Source organism: Poromitra crassiceps, assembly GCF_964638095.1.
Source record: "Poromitra crassiceps genome assembly, chromosome: 2".
Lineage (NCBI taxonomy): Eukaryota > Metazoa > Chordata > Actinopteri > Beryciformes > Melamphaidae > Poromitra > Poromitra crassiceps.
The window spans coordinates 119,760,530-119,788,021 of record NC_139624.1 but is presented as its reverse complement, the minus strand read 5'-3'; the positions used below and the strand labels follow the sequence as shown (position 1 = coordinate 119,788,021).

The 27,492-nt window shown below is 42.6% G+C and overlaps 1 protein-coding gene across 1 annotated transcript in view; it reads left to right on the top strand.

Moving 5' to 3' along the window:
* The window catches only part of hecw1a (HECT, C2 and WW domain containing E3 ubiquitin protein ligase 1a), a gene marked incomplete at both ends in the record, with an annotated part of 355,736 nt that overhangs the window by 126,878 nt on the left and 201,366 nt on the right, over positions 1 to 27,492 (top strand). Inside the window, one exon of the mRNA XM_083631916.1 lies at positions 16,120 to 16,195. Within this exon, the coding sequence (XP_083488042.1) occupies positions 16,120 to 16,195 (76 nt within the window). The remainder of the gene's footprint in view (positions 1 to 16,119; positions 16,196 to 27,492) is intronic.

Sequence of the window (27,492 nt, the reverse complement as noted above, 5' to 3'; positions counted from 1 at the left end):
GAGTATTGATTGCAGGACGCTGTTAGGCCAACTAGAGATGGAGCGTTGAGTTGCATAAAAGCTAGGGCTGTGCCGATTCACTTATCTCCCGATTCGATACTATCACGATACTTTGGTGCCGATTCGATATATATTGCGATTCACGATTATTGCGATTCTACGATTATTGCGATTCGATATTACGATTTATTGCGATTTTTGTTTATTTTTTTCTTTTATTTTTTCAGTTTGTTTGCTTTTTTACACTAGATTAGAACATGGGAAAAGTTGAATCATACACTAGAGACTGTATATTATATATCATGAGTAGGGCTGGGCGATATAGTTAAAAACAGGGGCGGACTGGGATCATAATTCAGGCCGGGCATTAGATACCAAGCAGGCCAGGCCGATATGGGCCAACGCGCGTGAAATTTGGGCCGTTTGAAGCCAGATTTGGGTCCAATTTTACAATGAGATGCACCCACTTTAACCCTGAAGTGTAATTATTACTTCAGACTAACTAATAAAGTAATAAAACCACTAGTAAACCAGTAGGCGGCGCCTGGCCTGCTGTTCAGTGAGTGGCCTGACTGCAAGCACCCAAAAAAAAAAAATTTTTTTTTTTTTTTTTTTTTTTTTTTTTTTAATTTGCGATTATCGATTCTGGAATAAAAGATCGATCCAAAAAATCGTGACATTAAAAATCGCGATACTTAGGTGAATCGATTTTTTCCCCCACCCCTAATAAAAGCTGTGTTGAAATGGGATGGAGTGACTTGGCCTTAGCTAACCACATATGAGTGTATTTCAAAACAGTGTCACTTTTTCTCTACTTTTGCTTCCTTCATTTAGTTTTTGATCAAGTCAACGGCAAGTAAAGCACATAATTACTAATTACATGTTTTGTAATGTGCATTATACTAATCTACCAGTTCTGTCTATCACTGATGTCATCAGTGTGTGTGTGTGTGTGTCTGTCTCTTGTGTGTTTGTGTGTGTGCACACACGCACGTGTGTGTCTGTGTGTCTCTTGTGTGTGTATGTGTGCATCACTGATGACATCATCACTGGACTTTTTTGTGTGTGTTGTGAGTGAATTTATGACATCACTGATGATGTCATCAGTGGGACAGACAGAGAAACAAACAAACAAACAGACTCCAGACCCCAGCTCCCTTTTATATAGCAGTGATCCTCACTATTTCTTCGATGAGAGCCGCACTGGCAGGACAAAGTCAATAGGAGAGCCACTTTTACGGCAAAACACCAAAAGCCACCCCAACCAAGCACATCTGCCTACCATTTTTTTGCGTTTTATTGTTTTCCACACACACACACACACACACACACACACACACACACACACACACACACATTATACCAGTTTCCCCTAGAAAATCTTTCAGGCCTGGAGGGATTTTGAAACGTACCCTGACCGCAACGGTGGGGGCCATCGCTGGCGACGCTAAAGTTTTAGCTAACCTGTTCACATCTATGTTCGCAATGGCATCCCAAGTATCATCATACTATTATGCCATAATAGTATGATGATACTTGGGATGCGATGCGAACAGTTGTATTTTGGGATGTGCGTTTCCCAGGCAACGACACACGTTGACACGTTTTGGAACAGCGCTGCACGCTGGCACAATACTCCACAATGATTTGGCACCTTCTATTACTGTCAACACCAGTATTGTTGTATTGTAATAATATGCCATAAAGGTTTATTGAAATTTTGGGGAGAGCAAGGGGGGTGGGGATTTTTTTTTTTTTTTTTGCATTTTCTTAGAGCCGCTAACTAAAGCTTCGAGAGCCGCCAGCGTCTCACGAGCCGCGCAATGGGGAACTAAGATATACTGTATTATATACTAGGAATCTCACCCGCTCGATTCCTAGGCTCGCCCGTCCTTCAGCTCGTCAAGCTGGTCCTGCAGCTCGCATTCGCAGCTCGGCTGCTGTGTGGCCAATGAGACCAGCAACAATGATGATGTCAGATTTATGACATCACTGATGATGTCACAGTGGGATAAGGGATTTATGACATCAGTGGGACTCATGACATCACTGATGATGTCACAGTGGGATTTATGACATCACTGATGATGTCACTGTGGAAGACGGGGGTCTGAAGGCAGACTCCCACTTCTTTTTTGTGGATCACTGATCACTGATGATGTCACAGTGGGATTTATGACATCACTGATGATGTCACACTGGGATTTATGACATCGCTGATGATGTCACAGTGGGATTCATGACATCACTAGGATTTATTGAAAGGGAAAAAAGTCTGCACTCTGGAGCATACTTAAGACTTTAGAGGAGTTATATTGATAATGTTTCGGTTCAACAACCTTCATCAGAATGGAGACAAACAGGACAAACACTCACATATATGGAACAGCCCAGCCAATCACAGCATTTCACTTAGTAGCTCACAGGTGTGTTCACTAATTGTTTAGAGGGTGTGTCCATAGGTCCTGCTCTGTCACCAAACTCCACACGACTGATTATAAAACACATTACAAATAACATATTGCAAAATGCATAATACAAAAAACCAATGCAACACAATACATGTTTTTAAGACAATGGGGAAGAGATTAAACTCTACTGCCACTGAAACATAGTTAATACAATACAGTAGAACAGTTAAGGGATATCAAAATTAAGCAAAATGTAATGAATAGGATTTAAAAGCCTAGCAATCAAGAAATTGAGATAACATAGGTAGAAGAAATTTTAAAAGCCTAGCAATCAAAAAATGAGATAACCTAGGTAGAAAGAAAAGAAAACAAGAAAAACAATGCCATACACTAGTATCCCTGTAATTGGGGGGAGGGGGGGGGGGGGGTAGTTAGCCTACAGAAAAGGTCTGACGTCAAAAGACTCATTGAGGCCTCTAGCAACAGTATCTAAAGTGGAGATCCAAAACGCCTCTCTCTTGAGAAGTAAAAGATTGATATCTCCACCTCTAGGTGGCGTCGTAACCCGCTCAATACCTATGTATTTGAGTGATGAAATGGGGTCACTCAAATTCTCGCTTGTGACACGCCCGCTGCAGAGCCACGGAGGGAGGAGGAGAACACACACGGAGGGAGGAGTTTGAAGGAGAGGGGGGTGGGGGTGGTGTTATGGAGGAAATTACTGTTCAGAACTATTGTTTGATGTGTTACTGATGCCAAAAATAAATGGTTAAAGTGACTGTTCTATCGAATTTCACAAAAAGGCATTTATCTCAACTTTCCTTTTCAGATGCTGAAACCATGCTGTATTCAACTGCTAATGCCTACATAACTACTAACTCTACAAACTAACTCTTTTAGACAGAGAAAGCACACATTCTATTAGTTCTTTTGAGATATTTTGTGTTCACAAATTCCTAGCAGAAAATAATCCTCGGCTCTTGAAAGATGAGCCAGAATCCTCAAAAAAAACCTTGGCAGAAGCTACCTACAGTAAAAAAAAAAACTGTTGGCAGTGAATGTGTTAACACGTTGACTGCCATTGACGAGTTATCTCGGCTTACAGAATCCAACGGTTCACTGCCAAAGACGAGTTATCTCGGCTTAAAAAAAAAAAAAAAAAAATTTGACGGTGGGACGTGGATCAACGCTCCCCACGTCTCCTATAAAAATATTGGGAGTCAGCGAACGTGTACAACCCATTCCACGGACCCACTAAGTGGCGACAGTGCTCTCCACACTAGGAAAAGCAGAGCCAAAACTGTAGGGTAACGCGCGCATTATCGCGCTGGGAGCTGGCGGTGGGGGATTCCAAAAATAGACTGGGTGGAAAACACACTTTGAAACACGCAGCATAAAGCCTAGAATCGCACAAAGCTTCATCAAAGCTCTCAAACCCAAGAAACAAGTGAGCCCTATCCACACTCGCTGCCAGGGAGGGAGGCTGCTCAAACTCGCAGCAGCAGAACACTCGCTTGTGACAAACGCAGGCTGAAAGCCACCAGACACGCCCACGGAGGGAGGAGTTTGAAGGAGAGGGCGTTCAGAACTATATTGTTTAGATGTCTGATCTCTCACTGATGCCAAAAATAAATGGTTAAAGTGACTGTTCTGCCTGTTTGATTGAATTTCACAAAACTGCGATTATCTCAGCTTTCACTCTCAGACGCTGAAACCATGCTGTACTCAACGGCTAATATCTACATAACTACTAACTCTACAAACTAACTCTTTTAGACAGAGAAAGCACACATTCTATTAGTACTTTTGTGAACTTTATGTTCACAAAGTCCAAGCAGAAAATAATCCTCGGCTCTTGTAAAATGAGCCAGAATCCTCAAAAAAACCCTCTGGCAGAACCTACCTACAGTAAAAAAAAAAGGCTGGCAGTGAATGTGTTAACTATGTTTCAGTGGCAGTAGAGTTCTATTTAATCTCTTCCCCATTGTTTTAAAAACATGTATTGTGTTGCATTGGTTTTTTGTATTATGCATTTTGCAATATGTTATTTGTAATGTGTTTTATAATCAGTCGTGTGGAGTTTGGTGACAGAGCAGGACCTATGGACACACCCTCTAAACAATTAGTGAACACACCTGTGAGCTACTAAGTGAAATGCTGTGATTGGCTGGGCTGTTCCATATATGTGAGTGTTTGTCCTGTTTGTCTCCATTCTGATGAAGGTTGTTGAACCGAAACGTTATCAATAAAACTCCTCTAAAGTCTTAAGTATGCTCCAGAGTGCAGACTTTTTTCCTTTTCAACGTATAGCCTTGTTAGTCTAGCACCTGGTTTGCATAGTGGATGTGCAGACGCTTCTCTCTACTATCACTCGGATTTATGACATCACTGATGATGTCACAGTGGGATTTAGGACATCACGGATGATGTCACAGTGGGATTTGACATCACTTATTATGTCACACTGGGATTTATGACATCACTGATGATGTCACACTGGGATTTATCACATCACTGGGATTTATAGATGCAAAGTAGAGCGCGCACATCCACTCAAATGTGAAGGCGCTGGACAAAAAGGAGACAAATTAATAAAAAGTAGTTCCCACACTGCTGTTGGAATCTCCCAGTAGATATATTTTTGAGGTTTCGGTCTCACGACCTTGAAGAAGGGAGATTCCAACAACAGTGTGCGGACTCTACTTTTTATTCATCACTGGGATTTATGACATCACTGATGATGTCACAGTGGGATTTATGACATCACTGATGATGTCACAGTGGGATTTATGATATCACAGTGGGACAATCACAGTGGGACAGAGAGACAGAGAAACAAACAGACAGAACCCCTGCTCCCATTTATATACTGATGATAATAATAATACTAACAACAATCAACTCATTATCAGGGAACTAGATAAACATTCAATGTTACATAATGGATAACTCACTTCTGTTTTCACATTTGTTCTGCAGTATGCACCTACAGTACACCACCATTGGATTCTTGTTTTAATTGAGAAAACATACAGTATTGTTACTATTGTCATAACTGTTGAATCTTGATCTATGATTGAATATAAAACCAGGGATTTGTAGTGGATCAGTGCTTTCATTTACATGCAACCATGTTTCCATAAGAAAAATAATATTTGCATCAATTAATCGATCATCAGCAATCAGATCTTTAATATGTGCTTTTAAACTTTGAATGTTATGCAGAACCATTTTGAAAGATTGATGCATTGGTGCGGGATTATATTCTATTTCAATTAACTGTTGCATGTTGCTCATCGGGCCTAAAAAAAAATAAAGTTTGGTTCCTGTTGGTTGTCAGTTGAGGTGATGGGTCGGTAGGGTTTTTTTTCCCCCCAGTGGCAGCAAGGGATAGATAGGAAATATATATTTTTTTTTATTTTCCTTAAAATTACAGCAGCGATGGATACTTTTTTCATAACATAGCCTACATGTACTCTACCACTGTGCTCTACACATGTTTTTATATGAACAAAATATTTAACCTAGTCCATCTGATGGACTTTTCCTGCATTCGTGTATGGGCCGTTTCGACATTTTTGGAGTATATGGTCTTAAATTAAGGCTAGGTATTTTTTTGGGGGTATTTGACAACAATCAATCATAGTTATCATTTTTATACGATCCTAAGACCTATTTTCAAAAATACTCCTCAATTTACTCCTGGTCCATCTGATGGACCCATTGACTTCCATTGAAACCACTCTATTGGTACTCCCAGCAAATTTTCACAAAATTAATTTATTTCATTTATTTCAGCGGGCATCCTGGACCAAATACCTTGAACTTTGACCTTCATATCTAACCTTGGAGTTGGTAGAAATTTTGGGGGAGTTACATGGTCTCAAAGTCCATTGCATAGTTGTCCCATTGATTTCAATGTTAATTTTGCACAAAAAGAACATTTTTTTTTTACTTCCAGCAAATTTTTCAAAAAATCATTATTTCCTTGATGTTACACATCTCACCTTGACTCAAGCGGTTAAAATTGTAGTTTCTAATGTGTTTGCCTATTTCCCCATATTCTCCCAGTTTTGGCATAGCAATCAATTCCATACAGTTTACATGAAATGTAAAAAAAACTGATTCCTATGCCAAAGATGAGAAAATATTATAAAACTGAATTTGACGTCTGTCTTGTTGCTGTGTTTTCTTTCTTCCCCTCCCTCCCTCCCCCCCCTCCCACCCCCAGGGTTAGAGATGTTGATCTATTACCAGGTGAATCTATCAGGACTTTCCTCAATGCTCCTCTTTCAGTCATGGCCTCAACAGACGGGATAGGTAGGACAACAAAATTCGTAAGTTGGAATGTGAGGGGACTTAATCACCCCGTCAAGCGAAGTAAGGTGTTTTCCCATTTGATGAGACTTAAGGCCGATATAATATTCTTGCAGGAAACGCACTTACGCATGTCAGATATTCCCAGATTGCAAAGAGGATGTGTGTCACAAGTCTTCCACTCCAAATTTGATGCTAAGGGTCGTGGAACAGCTATTTTAATTGGAAAAAATGTACATTTCATATCTTCAAAGGTAGTGGCTGATAAAAATGGACGCTTTGTTATTGTTCAGGGCAGGCTGTATAATTTGCCGGTGGTTCTAATTAACATATATGCCCCTAACTGGGACAACCCCCATTTCTTTAAGGAACTTTTTAGTTACATTCCAGAGGCGGGCACACACCATCTGATATTGGGAGGAGATTTCAATACCGTTGTGCAGCCTTCTCTCGATCGCTCTAAAATTACAACAGACCCTGTCTCTAAATCTGCACATTCTATAAAGGCGTTCTGCCAGTCCAGCGGTGTGGTAGACCCATGGAGATTTAAAAATCCGACATCAAAGGCATTTTCATTTTACTCTGCACCTCACCAAACATATTCCAGGATTGATTTTTTCCTTTTAGATAAAAAAATGCTTCCACTTCTGAAATCGTGCACCTACGAAAGCATCGTCATCTCAGACCATTCACCAGTCATTATGGAACTCTGGCTTCAAAATAATCCAACCGCACGGGGCAATTGGCGGCTTAATCCAACACTTCTTTCGAACAAGTGCTTTATAGATTTTCTTTCGGAACAGATTGACTTTTTCCTTGCAACTAACCAGCTACCAGACACTAATATAATTACTTTATGGGAAACTTTAAAAGTATATCTTCGGGGTCATATAATAGAATATTCAGCCCGTATTAACAAACTTAGGTCAAAACGCCTCACAGATCTTATTAAACTTATCCATGATGTTGATCAGCAACACTCCGCCTCTCCATCTGCAGAGCTTCGTAAGAAAAGGATAGCATTACAGACCGAGTTTGAGATTCTTGCATCTAAACAAGCAGAGGAGATGTTTCTCAAGTCAAGACAAAGTCATTACGAACATGGAGAACGTGCAAGCAGGCTTCTCTCGCATCAGCTACGACAATATTCGGCCGCTAATTATATTACAGAAATACAAGATACAGATGGCACCATCAAATCGGACCCAAAAGATATTAATAATCAGTTTAAACTTTTTTATTCCGATCTATATACATCAGATAGTTCTCAGGATAACAATTTCGTTGAAAATTTGGAATTGCCCATGATCAAAGATGAAGACAAGACCAAGCTAGAAGAGTCTATATCTGAGGCCGAGATCGGGAATGCAATCAAATTAATGAAGAATGGAAAAGCACCAGGCCCAGATGGATACCCGATTGAGTTTTATAAGGCTTTTGCCACTAAATTGACACCCTTATTGTGCTCGGTCTATACAGAATCACTTTCACAAAAAAAGCTCCCTCCATCCCTTACCCAAGCCACAATCTCGGTATTGCCAAAAAAAGATAAAGACCCAACCAAGTGTGAATCTTACCGGCCAATTAGTTTACTCACATGTGATTATAAAATACTTACTAAAATCCTGGCCATCAGATTGGAATCCATAGTACCAACCATTGTGCATTCTGACCAAACAGGTTTCGTAAAGGGTAGGCAGTTGTTTCACAATTTGCGCCGCCTTTTTAATATAATATATTCTGAACACTCAACCCAGTCACCAGAGATTGTCATCTCATTGGACGCACACAAAGCTTTCGATCGGATCGAATATAGACACCTATTTAAATGTTTAAGCAAATTCGGATTTGGCCCAAATTTCATTTCCTGCATTCAAACACTGTATACTCTGCCACAAGCATCGGTGAGGACCAACAATATTCAATCTGACTACTTCACCCTCCACCGGGGGACGAGACAAGGTTGTCCTTTATCTCCACTGCTTTTCGATCTCGCCATCGAACCATTGGCCATAGCTCTACGAAAAAACAATGAGATCAGAGGCATCACCAGGGGTGGTCTGATCCACAAAGTTTCATTATACGCGGATGACCTTCTGGTATATATATCTGATCCCGAGACCTCAATCCCTAAGTGTCTGGACATTATTTCACAATTTGGTGTAGCCTCAGGCTATAAAATCAATCTAACAAAGAGTGTACTATTCCCGATAAATCAGAAAGCACTGACAATGACATTTAACTCATGTGCATTCAAAGTTTCGACTGGCCCTCTAACATACCTGGGAGTCAAGGTAACGCGATCCTACAAAGAGCTGTTCAAACATAATTTCCAACCAGCCATAGACAAAGCTAAGAAGGATCTCAGCCGCTGGTCAACTCTCCCATTATCTCTGGCTGGCCGCATTAATTCAATTAAGATGGTTATTTTACCCAAATTTTTATATCTGTTCCAGACAATTCCAATTTTCTTACCAAAATCATACTTTAAAGACTTAGATAAGAACATAAGTACATTCATTTGGAATAAGACCATACCACGCGTTCGCAAAGCTGTGTTGGAGAGGTGCAAAGCAAACGGGGGTCTGGCACTGCCAAATTTTTTATTTTATTATTGGGCAGCTAACATCCAAAAAATAAATATCTGGTATAAGTCCTTTGTAAGTGGAGATGGCCCAATTTGGTCTCGTATGGAAAAGGAGGCGTGTTCACCAATCTCCCCGGCTTCTATGTTGTGTGCTCCGCTGCCAATGACTGTAGGTGTCCATACGGATAATCCTATTGTGAGAGGTACCCTACGCATATGGACCCAATTTCGTAAACATTTTGGGCATACGCAAGCCCTGGAGTCCATGCCTCTTACCTTGAACCCCCTTTTTAAACCTTCTTTGACAGACACAGCATTTCAGTTCTGGTATGGAAAGGGAATACGTTGTGTGGAGGACCTTTTCATTGATGGGACGTTTGGTTCCTTTGATCATTTTGTTAAAAAGTACAACTTACCACAGTCTCACTTTTACAGGTATCTACAAATTCGCGATTTCACCCGCACACATTTCTCAACATTCCCATCTAAACCTCTGGCTTGCCCATTTGATGAGTATCTGAAACTTAATCCCTATTTACGAGGCTGCGTATCAAATTTATATTGTATGATTCAAGAAATGGAAGACTATTCGCTGCACCACCTGAAAGTACAGTGGGAGGAAGACTTGGACACGGAGCTCTCTGACGAAATCTGGAAAAATGCTATCAGTAAAATACATAAATCTTCTGTCTGTATCAGACATGGGGTGTTACAGTTTAAGATACTACACCGCTTACACCTTTGTAAAGCCAAACTGGCCCGGATATATCCTGGCTCAGACCCAAATTGCATCAGATGCCATCAGTTTCCGGGTACTCTGGGCCACACGTTTTGGACTTGCCCAAAATTGTACACATTCTGGTCAGACATTTTTAATACATTCTCATATATATGTCAAAAACAGATTGACCCGGATCCAATTACTGCAATATTTGGGGTTGCCCCTAGCAACAGTGGGATATCCAGACATCAATCAGATCTAATGGCCTTTTCAACATTACTAGCTCGCCGGCTTATTCTTTTTAGCTGGAAATCGCCCACACCTCCATCACACTCACGCTGGATTCGTGAGGTAATGTCATTTCTTAAGCTAGAAAAAGTCAGATGTACAGTCCAGGGTTCTCTGGAAAAGTTTGAAATGACTTGGCACCCCTTCTTAGATTATTATGATAAGGAATTTGACGCAAGAACTTTAGATTAGTAGCCCCCAACAGCTCTACCCTACCCTCTTCCCACCTCCCTCTTGTTCTTTCCTTGTCTCTATTATTATTATTTTGTTTTTTTTTGTTTGTTTTTTGTTTTGTTTTTTACACTTGGTTGTCATTGCATCACAAATACTCAGGACATTGTATACACGTATGACATCATGCAACCTTGCACTTATTTTGTATTGTCTGTCTTCTATGGGGTTTGCTTTTTCTTGTTTGTATTGTTTAAAAACGAATAAAAACAATTTGAAAGAAAAAAAAACTGAATTTGACAGTCCACACTACTGATTTGAAGCCTTTAGACCAGGATAGATGCTGGACTAAAGCTCGTTTGTGTTTTTTGGGGAAAATGGCTGGTAGTCCAAAACATGCGCTTTTTGGATTTTTGGCTCAAAATATGAAAAAATACTATTTTTACAAAAAATCACAAAAAATACAAAAACCCACTGATGATGTCACAATGTCTGTGACATCATCAGTAATGTCATCAGTGACATATTATTGACAAAAAATCATCTCATGACATCACTGATGATGTCATAGGCTAGTGATGTCATAGCTATTGTGACATCATGCCTGCGAATCTTTGATACTAGGCATCTTGCAGTGGTGACTTTTGTAAAACACCCCAACTTGCCCATAATATCAGACCCAAAGCCAGTTTGTCTTTATGGAAATGGAAAAAAAATCATTTTTTTTTTTTTATGTACTTTTTTTTTTTTTTTTACTGTAGGCTACTTACTGTACACTGGCATTTGAGGGGTTAAAATTCGAATAGGTATGAAATGTTGGTATTAGGTATTAGGGAAGAAGTTACCAATGAATTATAAACAGTCAAAAAAATTTAAAATTTAAATTAATATTTATAAATTAGTACAGAATGCCCGTTAAGGTCCATCAGATGGACCAGGAGTAAATTGAGGATTCCGCGGCAGCAGGGTACAAGGGTTAAGTCAATATGAATGCTTCAATGTTATTAAAACGTGCTGATTTTAAATGTGTTCTTTTTTCTACTCCTAAAAACCATTTGTCAGCTCTGTCCACTTTGCCGGCTGCTGATACGAATATACAAGGGCACTGTTTAACTTCCTGAAGCACGTTTTCAAATTATTTTAACCCCAATCTCACAATTTTGGTTGGCACGCTAGCGCTGCATGGGCAGAGAAGCGACATATGGCTCATTTCCACCACATATAACAGCACAGTACAGCTCTACTCGACCTGGTCTTACTCATCTCTACTTGATATAGACTCTGTTTCCATAGCAACTTTACTCACCTCCGCCCACACCTGGTCATCATAGCGACCGCATATCTGCCCTCCGCCCATAGCCCAAGTAGGCTATAACGTATAACGTTAAAATTAAATCCATACACAGAACTTTTCAACTGGAATACTGGTGCCTCTAAATGACCTACACTACAGTGTACATGGGCAAATGTGACAATCGGCCAGGAGAATGGATATCACTTTGTTGTTACTCAAACGCACATGCATGCACTGCGTGGGGGACGGGAGTCATGCTACGGGGAGAAGTGAAGCCACTTCCCCGGTGGCAACTCACCAGGCAAGACCGCGGCTTCGCTAAACCCCTGCCTCCGGCCTAGCGGAGCTGACGTTACACACAACTCAAAGGGCTTCCCGAGGAGCAGACTTTTTCTCTCTCAAAACAATTGAAAACCACCGTCATGTTAAAGCTGAGCAAGGAGATCAATTTTATTTCACCAGAGCCGAAGGCAGCAACACAAAAGACTGATGGAAATAACAGAAGAGAGGGTAAGCCCCACTAAACTGCTATCCAGTATTGACAGTAGATACAGTAAACACGATTCTGCCTGACCAATCGGTCGTCTGCAGTGTTTTCACGTCACGGTATGGTACCGGGTTCACAGCGCTGGAACCTCAACAAAGGCACATGTCCATCATGCTTCCTGCCATTTTCGTTTTAAAGTATCCATAGCGAAAAGCACCTTTGCGCAGTGGCAAACCCCGCCCCTTAGCGCCACCGTCAAATCAACAAGCTCATAAAATAAATTTGGGTCGCACGTAAATTGACAGGGTCGGTCGGAAACCGGAACCGAAAAAAAAAAAATGTAGGCCTCCCATCTTGAGTTTTATCATTGCAATAAATTGCAGATTCTTTGAAATCTTGAATGATTAGTCCTTTGATGGAACTTACTCTGCTTAAAGCAACATAAGCTTGCCCTGGTGCAAATATCTTCTTTAGAGAAACTACTGCACTGTCCACTGTTAAACCTTGCATTTTATGCACAGTACAAGCGTATGCCAAACGAAGGGGAAATTGTCTTCTTTTCCCTCCTCTGTTATTGACTTGATCTTCCTCTGGCATTATTGGGGTTGCGTTTTGTGGTGTACTTGACATACGAACCACCTTTGACCTTTGCATCTGTCCAATCTTTGGGTTATCAAATATAATGTAAATTGCTTTTGGAAAGCATTCATTAGGATTCTTGTCAATGTAAGAAACAGTTCCAAAAGCTCCATTTGTCAAACCATCTGATACGCAGATATTCTTCAACAACATGACACGAGCACCTATGCCCAGATCAAGAGATTTCTTCAAACGTGTTGAATACAGTTTGGTATTACAGTGGTCCTTTTTCTTTTCAAATATTCAATTTTTAGGATTTCTTTCAGTCTTCTGCTCGAATCTACATTATCTCATTACAGAATTTATTCTGCATTTCTGCATTATATTGGTCCACTTCTTTATTTGTTGCAAAAATATGGATAGCATCATTTTTTTCTTCTCCTGTTTCACACTGTTTCAACATTTGTAGATCAGCTTCCAGCAATGGTTCGCCCTTCTTTCACTTCCTTAGTCTGTTTAATAATCCAGCAAATGACAGATCTTTTTGTCTGACAATCTCCTGAAGTTCAATAATAGTAAAATTGTCCACCCATACATTAAACAGATCATGTGAACAATCATAAAGTGGTCGACTTCTGCAAGGAGGAAGTTGGTTGAAGTCACCTACAGCAATGATGGATAAGTTTCCAAATAATGAATAATCTCCTGTTTGTTTTATTTGTCTGAGACGTCCATGAATGTAAGACATAAGTGTATTGTCAACCATTGAAATTTCATCAATGATCAGTATTTTTACGTTACTTAATTTCGCTCTCAATGTGGTGATTTGTTCTTCATGAAGTTCTACATAAGGTAGCTTACTATGAGGATTGATACGAAACGTGTTGTGGATTGTCGTAGCTCCAATGTTATAAGCTGCTACACCAGTTGGGGCTGTTAGAAGAACAGTGACATCATCCGGATTAGTTGAAATCTGTTGCAAAATATGTGAACATTCATATTGTATTGCTTTTATCAGATGACTTTTTCCAGTTCCTGCAGAACCTGTTATGAAAACACGCAAAGGATCTGGATTTTCACCATTTTTCTTATTTGGTAGAAAACTCTCTTTTGCAAGGTATTCAGTGACCGTAAGAGTTTGAGTGTCTCCTTTCTTGGTATCTCACATTTGCTTTTTTCAACAACCGCTACATCAGGATTTGTCATCAGATCAGGAATCATCTCAACATTGTCCTCCTCAACCAAGTTTTGCCGTTGGTTTTGCAGGATCTCTTGGCATTCCAAACGGTCACGTTCAGATTCAGGGCATATCTGTCCCCAGACATCTTCTATTTCGCCAACTTGTTCAATCATGTCTTTAAGTTCATCCAGTTTATCTGATTCTTTTTTAAAGAGACATCTATTTTCATTAACTATAGACTGGACTGAATGGTTGTTCTCATTATCATGTATAATTCCAGCTTTGAAGTAGTCTTCATAAGACTCAAAGGGTCGGGGTTTCAAATCAGAATAATTTCGATGTGGTAAGAAAAGCTGTAAAATACTTTGATAATACTTTTCATCGTCTTTAGTTAGAGACCATCTCACATACCTAACAACAGCTGGTTCAGTTACAGTTCTTCTTCTGACATAGCCAAAGTCCTCGTTCAATTTCACAATGTTAACATCATTTTTCGCTTTGGATGGAGTGACTTCAAATTTTGACAACACCCTATATTCTGAACCGAAACTTGCAAGACATATGTTTTCAAAGTCTTCAGTGTTTGGTCTATTTCGATATCTGTCTGACAAGCTGACCATCCACAAATCCTTTTCATCAATGGCTCGCTCTTGGGTCTGTTGTTGCAATATGTGTAATGGTTTACTCATTTTCACCGGGTTTTCACCAGTTGGGATGAATTGTACTTTTCTTGAGCATTTTCTAAGTGGCATGCCAGTCAATCTGTAGACAGCTTCTTGAGAACATACTTCTCTGTTGTGGATATAAACTGCACCAAGTTGTTTCAAGGCTTGTCTCGTATCATTGTTTTTGTGATTCCTAGCTTCCCTTTGTGCTCACTCCAGTAGCAGTCCCATTTCTCTCTCAGCCTTTGAAATGTACGATATGATATATACGACACAAGAATAAACATCTACCACAAACTGGATATCCAAGTTTCCATTCCAGGCCTGTAGGAGGTGTTCATTATATTGGTTTATCCACAGAGCATCTGGATCTCTTTTGTGAACAATGCTGGTTTTGCCACTGAGTCTGGCATGAGCTTTTTCCAAACATGCTTGAGATATTCCAATCCGTTCAAATAATTCTTCAGTTGTAAAGGATTCAACATCATCTTCAGACAACACCAGCTTGAGTTTTTATATCCACAGCTTGTTCTTCTGACATTTCACAGTGAGTCTCATTTGAAGCATCAGTGGAGTCCTTGTCTTTCCCTTTATTCTATCTAGAGATAAATGTTCGGCAAGAGGGTTCTCGTGGGAAATTGAATCGACATGTCTCGTGGGAAATTGAATCGACACTTTTTCCTGCATGATTTTGAATGCTTATTACTGTGTGTTTGAACACGTGTAACTTTCTCTTCCAAGTCTGCATTGTTTGGTATTTTGGTGATATATTGATCAAGAAATCGTATTACATCGATGTCTTCATCTCTGTCAATCTGTGGAGCATTATATATCCAAAACAGGCAATGAACATGAGGAGCCCCTCTTTGTTGGAACTCAATGCGATAAAAGTAGTCCTTTACCTTACCAATTGGGTTTGCATCAGAAAAAATGACTTTGTTTGAAAATGTTTGAAAACGATGATCAAACATTCTTGCTACAATTACCGGATGTCTTTTTATCTGTTAACTATGCTCTTAAAACACAGCTCAGGCTCACTGTAGGCTGCTTACATCGTGTTCCACTGAAGCTGTATCTGTTCACTACTGTCCTTAAAACACAGCTCAGGCTCACTGTAGGCGGGGGGAGGATGTGGCGCTTGTACATACAATGAAATATGATCCTGCCGGCACCACTGGCTGTTATTGTGCTGCTGCAGCGACATCATTTCAAGTTTTATCTTAAGGGGAGGGAGGGTTGGGGCTCGGGTAGACAAGGAGTAGACAAGGGATGACTGTTTTGTTTTAATGTTCCTCTCCTTTAATAATATAACTCTTTCTCTCTCCCCCTCACCCTGTCTCTCTCTCTCTCTCTCTCTCTCTCCCCCCTCTACCCCCCCTCTTGAATCTTGAACCCCCTCTCTCTCTGTCTGGTCTTTAGGTATTGAAACCAGTGGTTAGTCCTGAGGTCAACCAGGGACTGGGCAACAGGAGACTCATTAACTTCTCCCTCTCAGGTTGGCCACCAACATCTTTCTCTTTTCCCCATCTTTCCATCTATCCCTCTATCGATTTATCTTTCCATCTATCCCTCTATCAATTTATTCTTCTACTCAACTTCAATCTGTGCGTCCACACAGTCTGTTCTGTTAGAGTTTAGCTTTGAATGTGTTTAAATATCATAACCTTATCATTAATTTGGCATTGCTGTAGTCTAGGCCCTAGACTATGCCCCTGCCCTAGACTCTAGGCCGGGGTAAACACAACACATCACATCTGGGCATTTTCTATCTCCCGAGGCAATGACAATTGACACCTTGTCGGGCCGCCTCCAGCTAATCACAGCTAAGCATATCCCCAAAGCCCTAGACGCGTGAACGCTTATCCAATCACTCTAAATGGGAGGCTTGCTTTAACCGTTACTCTACCAAGGCTGTCAAACTTTTTAGTTCACGGACCACATGGGACCCAATTTGGTCTCATGTGGACCAGACAAAGAAAATCAATGCATAATAACCTATAAATAACAACACCTCCAAATTTCCCAGTTTATTTTAGTGTAAAGAATTAAGCCTACAGGTACATATTAAGAACGCGTTTTCACATAGGGTTATCTCACCTACCATAGGCCTATCATCATTATCACATATATTATCACATGTGACAGTTATCTCATTGAGTGCCAGCCACTTTTGGAAAACGGATGCTCCCAGTGCCAGAGTTTCAGAGCGTTTTCAGTGATTTCTCGAGGCCCACAGAATATTGTGTGATATTACTATGTAAACACCGAACACGCCCAAAGAACGATGAGACTCTCTTCTATCATCAGTAAAAAAAAGTTTATTGATATCATTTTCCGTTCTTTAGTTATGAGCCCGAGAAGATAGGTTGATTTCACCAAAAAGAGACGTTTCAAACTAGAAGCTGAGATAATTAGCCTTTTGTGAAATGAAGCATTTCAAGCACATGACTGACTCTGAAGCTAATATTTTCTGATGTGACACCTCAAAAATAATTTCCTTCAATAAAACAGTGAAAACAAAGGAATTTTGTTTGGCAAAATAATATTTTTTAGCTGCAACCAGCAGCGCTGGCCCCTGCGTGCGCTGCTGGTTGCAGCTTCTTGCTGGTCTTGATTTACTGCTGGTGGGCATCAGATATTCTAGCTTGTGTTTGCCAATCCTGTCCTGCTGTCTGGGTCGGTGTTGGTCGGTGCTGCGTGCCCCCCCCCCTCAACTGCAAACCCCTCCTCCGTGGGTGTGTCTCTGGTGGCTCTCTGCTGAGTTTGCTCTGCACTGAAAAGTGCGCTACATCCAGCTTTTTTACAGCGTTCCGCGGTTATTTGTCACCGGCTCCCATCGCTTCCAGTTGAGAATAATAACAACTCCACAACTAACCATGCGGATGGGCTATCGCAGCGGACACAGAGGGGCTCAATTGTGGCAGCAGATTGGCTGCTGCAGGCACAGCTAACGTTATGCTTCATGCATATCGATGCATACCGATGCGATTTCCGTTTCCCCATGACTTCTTCTCTCTTTTTTCCTCGCCTTTCTCTAATCTGGAGAGCACTGTCGCCACCTAATGGGTCCGTAAAATAGCTTTTACACATTCAACATCCACCATACTTTCACAGGAGATGGATCAGGCTTTGATCCACGTCCCACCGTCAAAAAACGCAATTGACGATTTTAGTCGTCATTGGCACTCTACGTTACTATCCGAATTGACGACTATAGTTGTCATTGGCACTCAATGAGTTAACAAGTAACTGATGCAAAGTTGTTGAGGATCACTATTGACAGTAAACTATCTTGGAACAGTCAGATTGACCAATTAGTAGTAAAAATGGGAAGAGGTATGGCTGCAATAAAACACTGTCGTAAATTCATGCCTAGCCATTTAATAAAACAATCAATGCAAGCTTTGGTGTTATCACAGCTAGATAATTGTTGAGTAATTTGGTAAAATACAACAGAAAATTATTTAAACCGGTTACAGGTACAGTAGCTCAGAACAGAGCAACACGTATTGTTCTGCACTGCCCATATCGAACGAGTGTAAGTACAATGAATAATAATTTAGCTTGGTTAAGTGTAAAGAGCAGGTTGCATTATTCTCTGGTGTATGTGAGAAATATCATCATAATGAAAACCCCCAAATTACTTTATAGTAACTTGTAATTTTTTTCAGATAGTCATAGTTATTCTACTCGCCAGTCGTCAGAAGGTTGTTTTTTGTTGCCTCCATGCAGAACTAATCTATTTCACAGAACAGTTCATTACAGAGCAATGTTGGCATGGAATTCCTTACCACATTTTTTGATTTCACAAAGTAATAAAACATGCTTTAATAAAAAACTAAAATTATATCTGTTTACACAAGAACTAGTGTAAAATATAACATGCCTTTGTTTTGAGCTATTCATTTTATCGCACTATTACCTTATTTGATTTCTGATTCAGTGGATGAGTTGCAAAGTGATTTCTTTTCTCACTTATTCAAAATATGAAATTATTATATAGAGCAAGTGTATGTATTAGATAAGTTTTGAGTTAGTGTTTGTGGTTATGTTTTGTTGTTTTTTTGCTTTGTGTGTCTAAGTGGTTGTGGTAGCATGTATGAGTATGAATGATACAGATATGTATATTTGTAAATAATGTGTGTATCTGAATATAATGTATTTTCTGAATTGAAGTATTGTAAAATATTAATGTGGACCCCAGGAAGAGTAGCTACTGTTTCCTTACAGTAGCTCCAGTAGCTAATGGGGATCTAAATAAACAAACAAACAAACATCTACTGTTTGTAACTGTGCATTACAATTGAAGGCAACTGTGTGTGCAATGCTTCTCTATATTCAAGGGTAATCAAAATAGTTTACCATTTAGTGATGAATACAGAAAACATGAATAGGCTGCTATTATGGTCGCATTTGAATGGGTCTCTTATAGCTGATTTGGCATCATTGTCTAGGCTCTACCACACATCTCTCACGCCATAACACATAAATCGTGCATCAGTTTGGGACTGTGGATTAGCATGCAGTGACAGTTAGTAGTGAAGGCTTTCTTCACCTGGGCAGCCTACAGTACTTCCTGTCGACACCTTTTGGTACCTGACCACTGCAGCACTCCGTCTAGTTCAGCTGTGGGCTCGGTGTGTTCAAGCGTCCGTGGTTTGTTGAGCTGCAATCTCAACGTGAAGAAGAGGGAGCTAATCTGAATGAAGATGTTAAAAAAAAGCGACCTGAACTCAATAGAAGTAATGTTCTCTGTCAGCTTTGACATGTGGCAACATGATGAATTTACACAGTCCAGATTAGACACGAGTCGTTTGTTTATTACTAATAACTGCGCACGCTCGATTTCTAGGGTTGAGACTCTGGAGATGATGAGCCACGGGCGCAGTTATGAAAATGTTTCTATGAGTACAGGATTACAGCATCTGCATATAGACGATGTTGTCTGTTATTCCCTCCTCATCGCCTTCAATAAGTACTTTCATGCTGCTGGCTTGCTTTCTCCTGGGGAAGGCTTTGTAGAGCTGGCCATGATCAAACACTGGCTGAGGTATGTATCAGCCAACTCAGTCATTCTCTTGCCATTGACTGTTGATGGTAACTGAGAGAGCCAATCTGACTGGAAACTGCCATCTGACAAAGGTGAAGGGAAGCTCATCATTTCTGTCATGGTGAGGAATTCTCGTACATTCAACCACCTTGTCCATCATCTGCACCATCACCATCCGGGTGCCGTTCTTGAGAGTACGGTCAGGACCTGCTTGTAGGTTCCTAAGCAGCTCGGGGGCACGGTGGTAGCGCTGTTGCCTCACAGCTAGAAGGTCCTGGGTTTGATTCCCGGGACGCTGTGGCGCTTCAGTGCCTATGGCCCAGGTGGGCTATCTTATCAAAAGGGCCTTTCGGTGTTTGGATGTTCTCCCAGTGCTCCCCTGGGGTTCCTTCTTACAACATCGGTATGGACCCCACTAAAAACATGCAGAAGATGTTCCCCGGCGCTGTACACAAGAAAGCTGCCCACTGCTCCTGGCCTGCCCACCAGTGGAAGATTAAAGGAACACTGAGTTAAGGCGGCGTGGACCAGTGATGTCATTCATGCACAAATTACATCACTGGTCCACAGCTTAACTCAAATCACCCATCCATAACTGTCAAACGAATGCCTGCAAAATGGGGGTGACGTTAGTGAACATATAACGACAGAGATGACACTAAATACTGAGTACTATGTGGGGGGGGGGCGGTAGTGGTGAGACAAGACAGTAGACAGAGACAGCACACAAGCAAGGATGGGGGGAGGGAGCAAAGGGACTAAGAGAAGGCGGTGGAAAAGAGATGGGTTTTGAGGCGGGAGTGGAAGACTGTGAGGGACTCTGAGGTTCTGATTTCTTGGGGAAGGGCGTTCCAGAGTCTGGGAGCTGCCCGAGAGAAAGCTCTGTCCCCAAAGCTGCGGAGTTTGGACTGGGGGATGGAAAGGAGGTCGGCTGAGGAGGATCTGAGGGACCGGGAGGGTTGGTAGGGGGAGAGGAGGTCTGTGAGGTAAGGGGGGGCCAGTTGATGAAGGGCTTTGTAGGTGATGACCAGGATTTTGTAGTTGATGCGGTAGGAGATGGGAAGCCAGTGGAGTTCTTTGAGGACAGGGGTGATGTGGTGCCAGGATTTGGTGTGGGTGAGGAGTCGAGCTGCTGCGTTCTGAACCAGTTGGAGTCTGTTGATGAGGGTGGCGTTGATGACGTGAAGGAGTGAGTTGCAATAGTCCAGGCGGGAGGAGATGAAGGCGTGAATGAGTGTTTCAGCAGTGGAGTGTGAGAGGGAGGGGCGAATTTTGGCAATATTGCAGAGGTGGTAGAAGGAGGATTTGACGGATGTGGGGTTCAAGGGAAAGGGTGGGGTCGATGATGACGCCGAGATTGCGTGCCTGGGAGGAAGGGGAGACAGTGGTGTTATCGATGGTGAGGGTGGGGTTATTGGTTTTGGATAGAGTGGACTTGGAGCTGATGAGGAGGAGTTCTGTTTTATCACTGTTGAGTTGTAGGAAGTTTTCTTGCATCCAGGATTTAGTGGCAGACAGGCAGGAGTTGATGTGGGAGAGAGGTGGGTTGTGGGGGGAGGTGGTGCTGAGGTAGATCTGGGTGTCGTCGGCATAACAGTGAAAGTCCAGGTTGAAGTGACGGAGGATCTGACCGAGGGGGAGGATGTAAGTGATGAACAGAAATGGACCGAGTACAGAACCTTGGGGGACACCATGTGAAACTATAGAGGGGGCAGAGGAGTGGTTGTGTAGGGAAATGAACTGAGACCGGTTGGAGAGGTAGGAGTGAATCCACCTGAGTGCAGTACCTTCGATACCGAGATCTTCCAATCTGGAGAGCAGGATGTTATGGTTCACGGTATCGAAGGCTGCACTCAGGTCGAGGAGGATGAGGATGGTGAGGGATCCGGAGTCGGCAGAGGTGAGGAGGTCGTTGAAGACTTTAATGAGTGCTGTTTCAGTGCTGTGGAGGGGGCGGAAACCAGATTGTAGGGGTTCGAATAGGTCGTTGGAGTGGAGGTGGTGTTGAAGTTGGGTGGCAACTATACGTTCCAGGGTTTTTCAGAGGAAGGGGAGGTTGGAGATAGGCCGGTAGTGATTGAGGCAGGATGGGTCAAGACCGGGTTTCTTCAGGATGGGAGTGACAGCAGCAGTTTTGAAAGCAGAGGGGACAGTGCCATGGGAGAGTGAGGAGTTGAAGAGGTTTGTGAGGTAGGGGCAGATGACAGGAAGGCATGATTTCAGAAGGGGGGTGGGGAGGGGGTCAAGGGAGCAGGTTGTGGGTTTGGATGAGCTGATGAGTTTGGAGACGGTGGAGGCAGTGACAGGGGCGAACCGGGAAAGACGGTGGTCGGGGGGGGGGGGGGGGGGGGGCTAGGAAAGGCAAGCGGGATGGAGAGGAGAGAAGCAGTGGTAGGGGCAGCTGGGGGGGACAGAGGAGACAGTGATTGGTAGATGGTGGTGATTTTGTCAGCAAAAAATTGAAGGAAAGCAGTGCATTGTTCAGATGAGGAGGTAGGGAAGGCGTCGGTACGGGACTTGAGGAGGCTGTTGACGGTGGAAAAGAGGGTTTTGGGATTACGGCTGGGATCGTTGATGATGGAGGAGAAATAGGCAGACTTGGCGGCAGTGAGGGCATCTTTGTAGGTTGAGAGGTGGAGTTTGTAGGCTTCATGGTGAACGGTGAGTGGTGTTTTCTTGATGAGTCTTTCCAGTTGGCGGCCGGTCTGTTTGAGTGTGCGGAGTTGAGGTGTGAACCAGGGTGCAGAGGTGGTGAAGGAGACGGTTTTTGTTTTGAGAGGGGCCAGCAGGTTGAGGGAAGCAGATAGTGTGTTGTTGAGGTTGTTGGTGAGATCATCAGGTGAGGTGGGGGGAGGTTCCTGGGGGAGAGTGTTGGAGATCAGATCGGAGAGTTGGAGGGGGTCAATGGATTTTATTTTCCGGAAGGTGATTTGCCTGAGGATCTGTGGACGTGGGGTTGGGGATGGGACAGTGAACTGGATGATGCTATGGTCTGACAGAGGGAATGGGGACGGATGGATGTTGTGAACTGGTTGATTGAGGGAGCAGACGAGGTCGAGGATGTGGCCTTTGACATGGGTGGGGAAAGTGACGTGCTGGGTGAGGTTAAAGTTGTCCAGTAAGGTGGTGAATTCGGAGGTAAACTTGGAGGTTGGTGAGTCGATGTGTATGTTGAAGTCGCCAAGGAGCAGTAGACGGGAGGAGAGGGATGAGGCAATTGTGAGAAGTTCAGACAGATCAGATAAAAAAGATGGGTTTGGTTTGGGGGGCCGGTAGATGAGAATAACAGTCAGTAAGAAGCAGGTTTTGAAGGCGAGTGATTCAAATGAGGAGACAGTGGGGAGGATGAGTTCTGAGGTCCGAAAGTTCTGATTGAATAGAACTGCAAGGCCACCTCCACGGCGGGAGGGACGGGGTTTGGAAAACCAGGGGGGGATGCATGGTTGAGGGAGAAGAAGTCATCAGGTTGTTGCCAGGTTTCAGTGAGGAGGAGAAAATCAAGTGAGTTGTCCAGTACCAGTTCATGCAGGAGGGGGGCTTTATTGTTGAGTGATCGGGTGTTGAGGAGGGCAAAAGTGGTTGGATGGGAGGGTGGAGTAAGGGGGGCAAACAGGAGAGGTCGGAGGTTGTCGAGGTTGACAGTGCGGGATGTTACAGTGGAGGGGGGACGGTGGGAGCTAATTGTATGGATGTAGGAGACCGGATGGATGTTGGGGATAGTGGAGGAATGAGGATGGCGGGGGTGTCTGGGGCTGCGGTGGAGATAGCGGCGGCGGCGGAGGATGCCAGCAGAGCGAGCGGGGATGAGTGCATCGTGGTGTAGCCTGTAGTTGTTGTTAAGAAGCAGGAGTTCATGGGAAGAGTAATGGATATGAGGGGGTAAACTGGGCTGAGGGAAAAACAGGTAGGGAGTAGCATGGAGTAAAACAGGGGGTAGGGTGAGTAGGAACATGAGAAAGTTGAATGCGGGACCCATAATGGCAGTAGAGAGGTGGGAAAGTGGGGTGAAGACAGACAAAGAAGCAGCAGCCACACACGACGCCAGCAGTACTCTCCGACAAACACAAACACAGTGACGTAGTGACGTAGGACGTAGGCTGACGGAGCATCACGGAATGGGACAAAGCACAGCAAAAGCACATCACGCTACTACACTATTTGTATATGTTAAGGAGTCTCGTGGCCTGTGAGAAGAAACTGTCCCTCAAGCGATTTGTGCGTGTTCTTGTCACGATCATAGGCGATTTTAGCCTTTCCAAACAGGGGTTGCACAACCCCAAAGTCAATATTACTCCGGTAGGGGGGAAGCCCCCCGAGATAAAGAAATTTTGTAAATTCTAAAATAAAATGCATTAATCTGGGGCACTCTGAGAGCAAAATGTAGAGGCTAGTAGATATGAAGAACTACACACATCACATTAATATCCTCTTCACTATGATGTGGCTTTACAATGATGAAAAAATAATTGTCTCCTTATATAGCCTATTATTCTATCTGCATGATAGTGTTTCTCAACCACTGAACCGTGGCCCACCGTGGCTCAGAGCACCATCTAGTGGGCTCCTAAAGCAGGTGTTTGCAGTCAACTACTTGAAATTAATATGTGGCAGTCAAAATCTATTTGTGGTGCTCAAAATCTATTGTGGTGTACCTCCACAAATAGATAACTGTATAGGAGAAGATGTCTGGAGAAATGACAGTTCAATCTAAGCAGAGGTGGACCTTTCAAACTGCCAAATTGTTTCATAAAATGTCACATTTGTTATCTGAACAGAGGCAAGTATCCGATGTAATGTATCACTTGATATTTTAATATGACAGGCTTACAATTAGGGCTGCACAATTAATTATATTTTCAGCTAGTCAGTGTGTATTTCATTTCTTTATTCAGTGGGCATAGGCTGGGCATAGGCTATGGTTTGGGGTCTATGTTCTCATTATTAAAGCAGAAAGACATAGGAACTGTATAGCTAATATGCATACTTTAATATTTGTTTATTTATCCTAAGTCGTATTGTCATATTGAACAATGTTATCGCACATCGCAGATTTTCCTCATATCGTGCAGGCCTACTTACAATACAACATCATGTTGTTGAATACATTTAATAGAAATACAAAATTTAATAGAAATGGTAGTAGTAAGACATGGAGTAAGTGAATTGACAGTCTCTGGTTGATTTTGGGATGTCCATGTCTCCATTAGAGGCATGCAGAAAGACATAGGACCTGTATAGCTAATATGCATACTTTAATATTTGTTTATTTATCGCAAGTCATATCGTCATCGCTATATTGAACAATGTTATCGCACATCACAGATATTCCTCATATCGTGCAGGCCTACTTACAATACAACATAATGTTGTTGAATACATTTAATAGAAATACAAAATTTAATAGAAATGGTAGTAAGACATGGATTAAGTGATTTGACAGTCTCTGGTTGATTTTGGGATGTCCATGTCTCCATTAGAGGCATGCAGGTGAGTGGCATTTCTCTAACTCCCACCCAGCACTGGTGTCATTGTTTTCTCTGCTCTCCTCATCTCGCTCATCTGATTTGAAAATGATTGTTTCTACCACCACGTCTTGGTCCACTCGGTGGCGGTTGGCACAGACCTCATCCTGCTGCCTCTGTGCCTCGTGCAGTGACTGGGACTTATTCTCCATCTCCTACCTCAGCTCCTGAGCCTCCTGCTTCTCCTACTGGGTCTCAGTACAGTACAGTACAGTAACAGAGCCATATAGATTGCTCTGGCTGGAGCTGACGTTGGCTGCGAACAGCAGTCAATCCGCGCCCACAACTGAGCCCCTCTGTCTCTGCTGCATAGTTTATCCACACGATTAGCCGCCAGAAAAGCAGCACCCGACGCCGAAGGGCCAAACCATTCTCAGCAGTCCGGTTTGGCTTTTCGGTGTCGCGCTGGGAGCCGGCGCACAAAAACGGAGCACACCGTGTGTGTGTGTGTGTGCGTGCGTGTGCGTGTGCGTGCATGCGTTTGTGCGTGCGTGCGTGTGCATGAGAGGGGTGGTCTAACGTTTAATTGTATGTTTAATAAGGAATATGCTATTTGCACCTGTATGTCAAATACGCCGAATTTAAAATGCCGAGTTTAATTGTATGTTTAATAAGGAATATGTTATTTGCACCTGTATGTCAAATACGCAGAATTTAAAATGTTTAAGCACGTCTAAAGTATGCACCCGACACTGTGCACTATGTGCAGTGAATATGCCACTGTCTCTGACTTGTCTTATCACTATACTGCCTTATGCTTGTTGTGTCTCTTGTTGTTTTTGCACCCATATGCCCTGTTATATTTGTACTATTTGCACTATGTTGTAAACGGAGTCCACAGCACAAGAATTTCACACGTGATACTTGTACCATGGAGTGTTATGACCCTGGCCTAGGGGAACCATGAGGCATAACAAAAGACAAGGAAAACGTCGGTGTAATTTCAAAAGATAATATTTATTTACTAAACCCAAACAAAACCAAACTAAATAAACCATGACATGTGAGAATCAGTAAAGTCAGTAGGCATGTGTGGATGAGTGTAGTGTGTGAAGGGTGTTGCATGGATAAACCAAAATGTTGAGGTGAGTGCAGGGTGGGGAGAAGAAAGGAATGAAATCAAATCTAACAGCCTCAGCCAGGAGGGCAGAGTTTTAAAGCTGGAGTGAGCACCGGGCCCAGGTGCACTCCAATTAGCTGATGAGCCAATTTGCCCTCCCAGAGTCCTGAGAGCAAAACAAAAGACAAGATAAGAATCAAAGCATATAAACAAACTACATAAAGCAAAGGGAAGGTGCAGTGGGAATGTGAAACATAAATAATAAACAGGGGACCGTCACACCCCCCCCCATAAGAACGGGGTCCCAAAAGGAACCACGGCACCAAGTTAAACCCACAATGAATATCTACATTACCAAGGACCAAAATACAGAACCGCTCTCATGGCCAACCTCCCTTGTCACAAGCCTCCAGACCAGCAACCGGTACCTAGGAAGCATTTAAGGAATGGAACAAAGAGACGAGGGAGATCCACAAGAAGAATCAGGTTTAGTCCTGGGGAGCCCGGGACAGCGCGTCCGCCACCACGTTCTCGGTCCCCTTTATATGACGAATATCCAAAGTGTACGACTGCAGGAAGAGCGACCACCTAACCAGTCGCTGGTTTGGACACTGCAGAGAGTTAAGGAAAATCAGAGGATTGTGGTCAGTATAGACAGTAACAGGAGTACTACCACCAACATAAACATCAAAATGTTTCAAAGCCAAAATCAATGCTAATGCTTCTTTTTCAATGACAGAATAATTCAACTGGTAACAGTTAAACTTCTTGGAGTAGAAGCTAACAGGTCTATGGATTCCCAGATTGTCCTCCTGCATGAGCACGGCCCCTGCACCCACATGACTGGCATCAGTGTACAGTTGAAATGGCCTATCAAAACGTGGGGCAGCCAAAACTGGAGCAGTACAGAGGAGCACTTTAGCCTGCTCAAAGGCTTTTTGACAGTCTGACGTCCAAATGAATTTGGCATTTGCCTTGAGTAGGTCGGTGAGTGTCACCACAACAGTTGCAAAGTTTCGACAGAAGCTTCTATAGTATCCCACGAGGCCGAGAAAGCGCATCAGCTCCTTCTTAACAGTTGGAACCGGATATTGTTCAACTGCCTGAACTTTGGCACTGACCGGACACACTTGGCCTTGCCCAACCACCCGGCCGAGGTA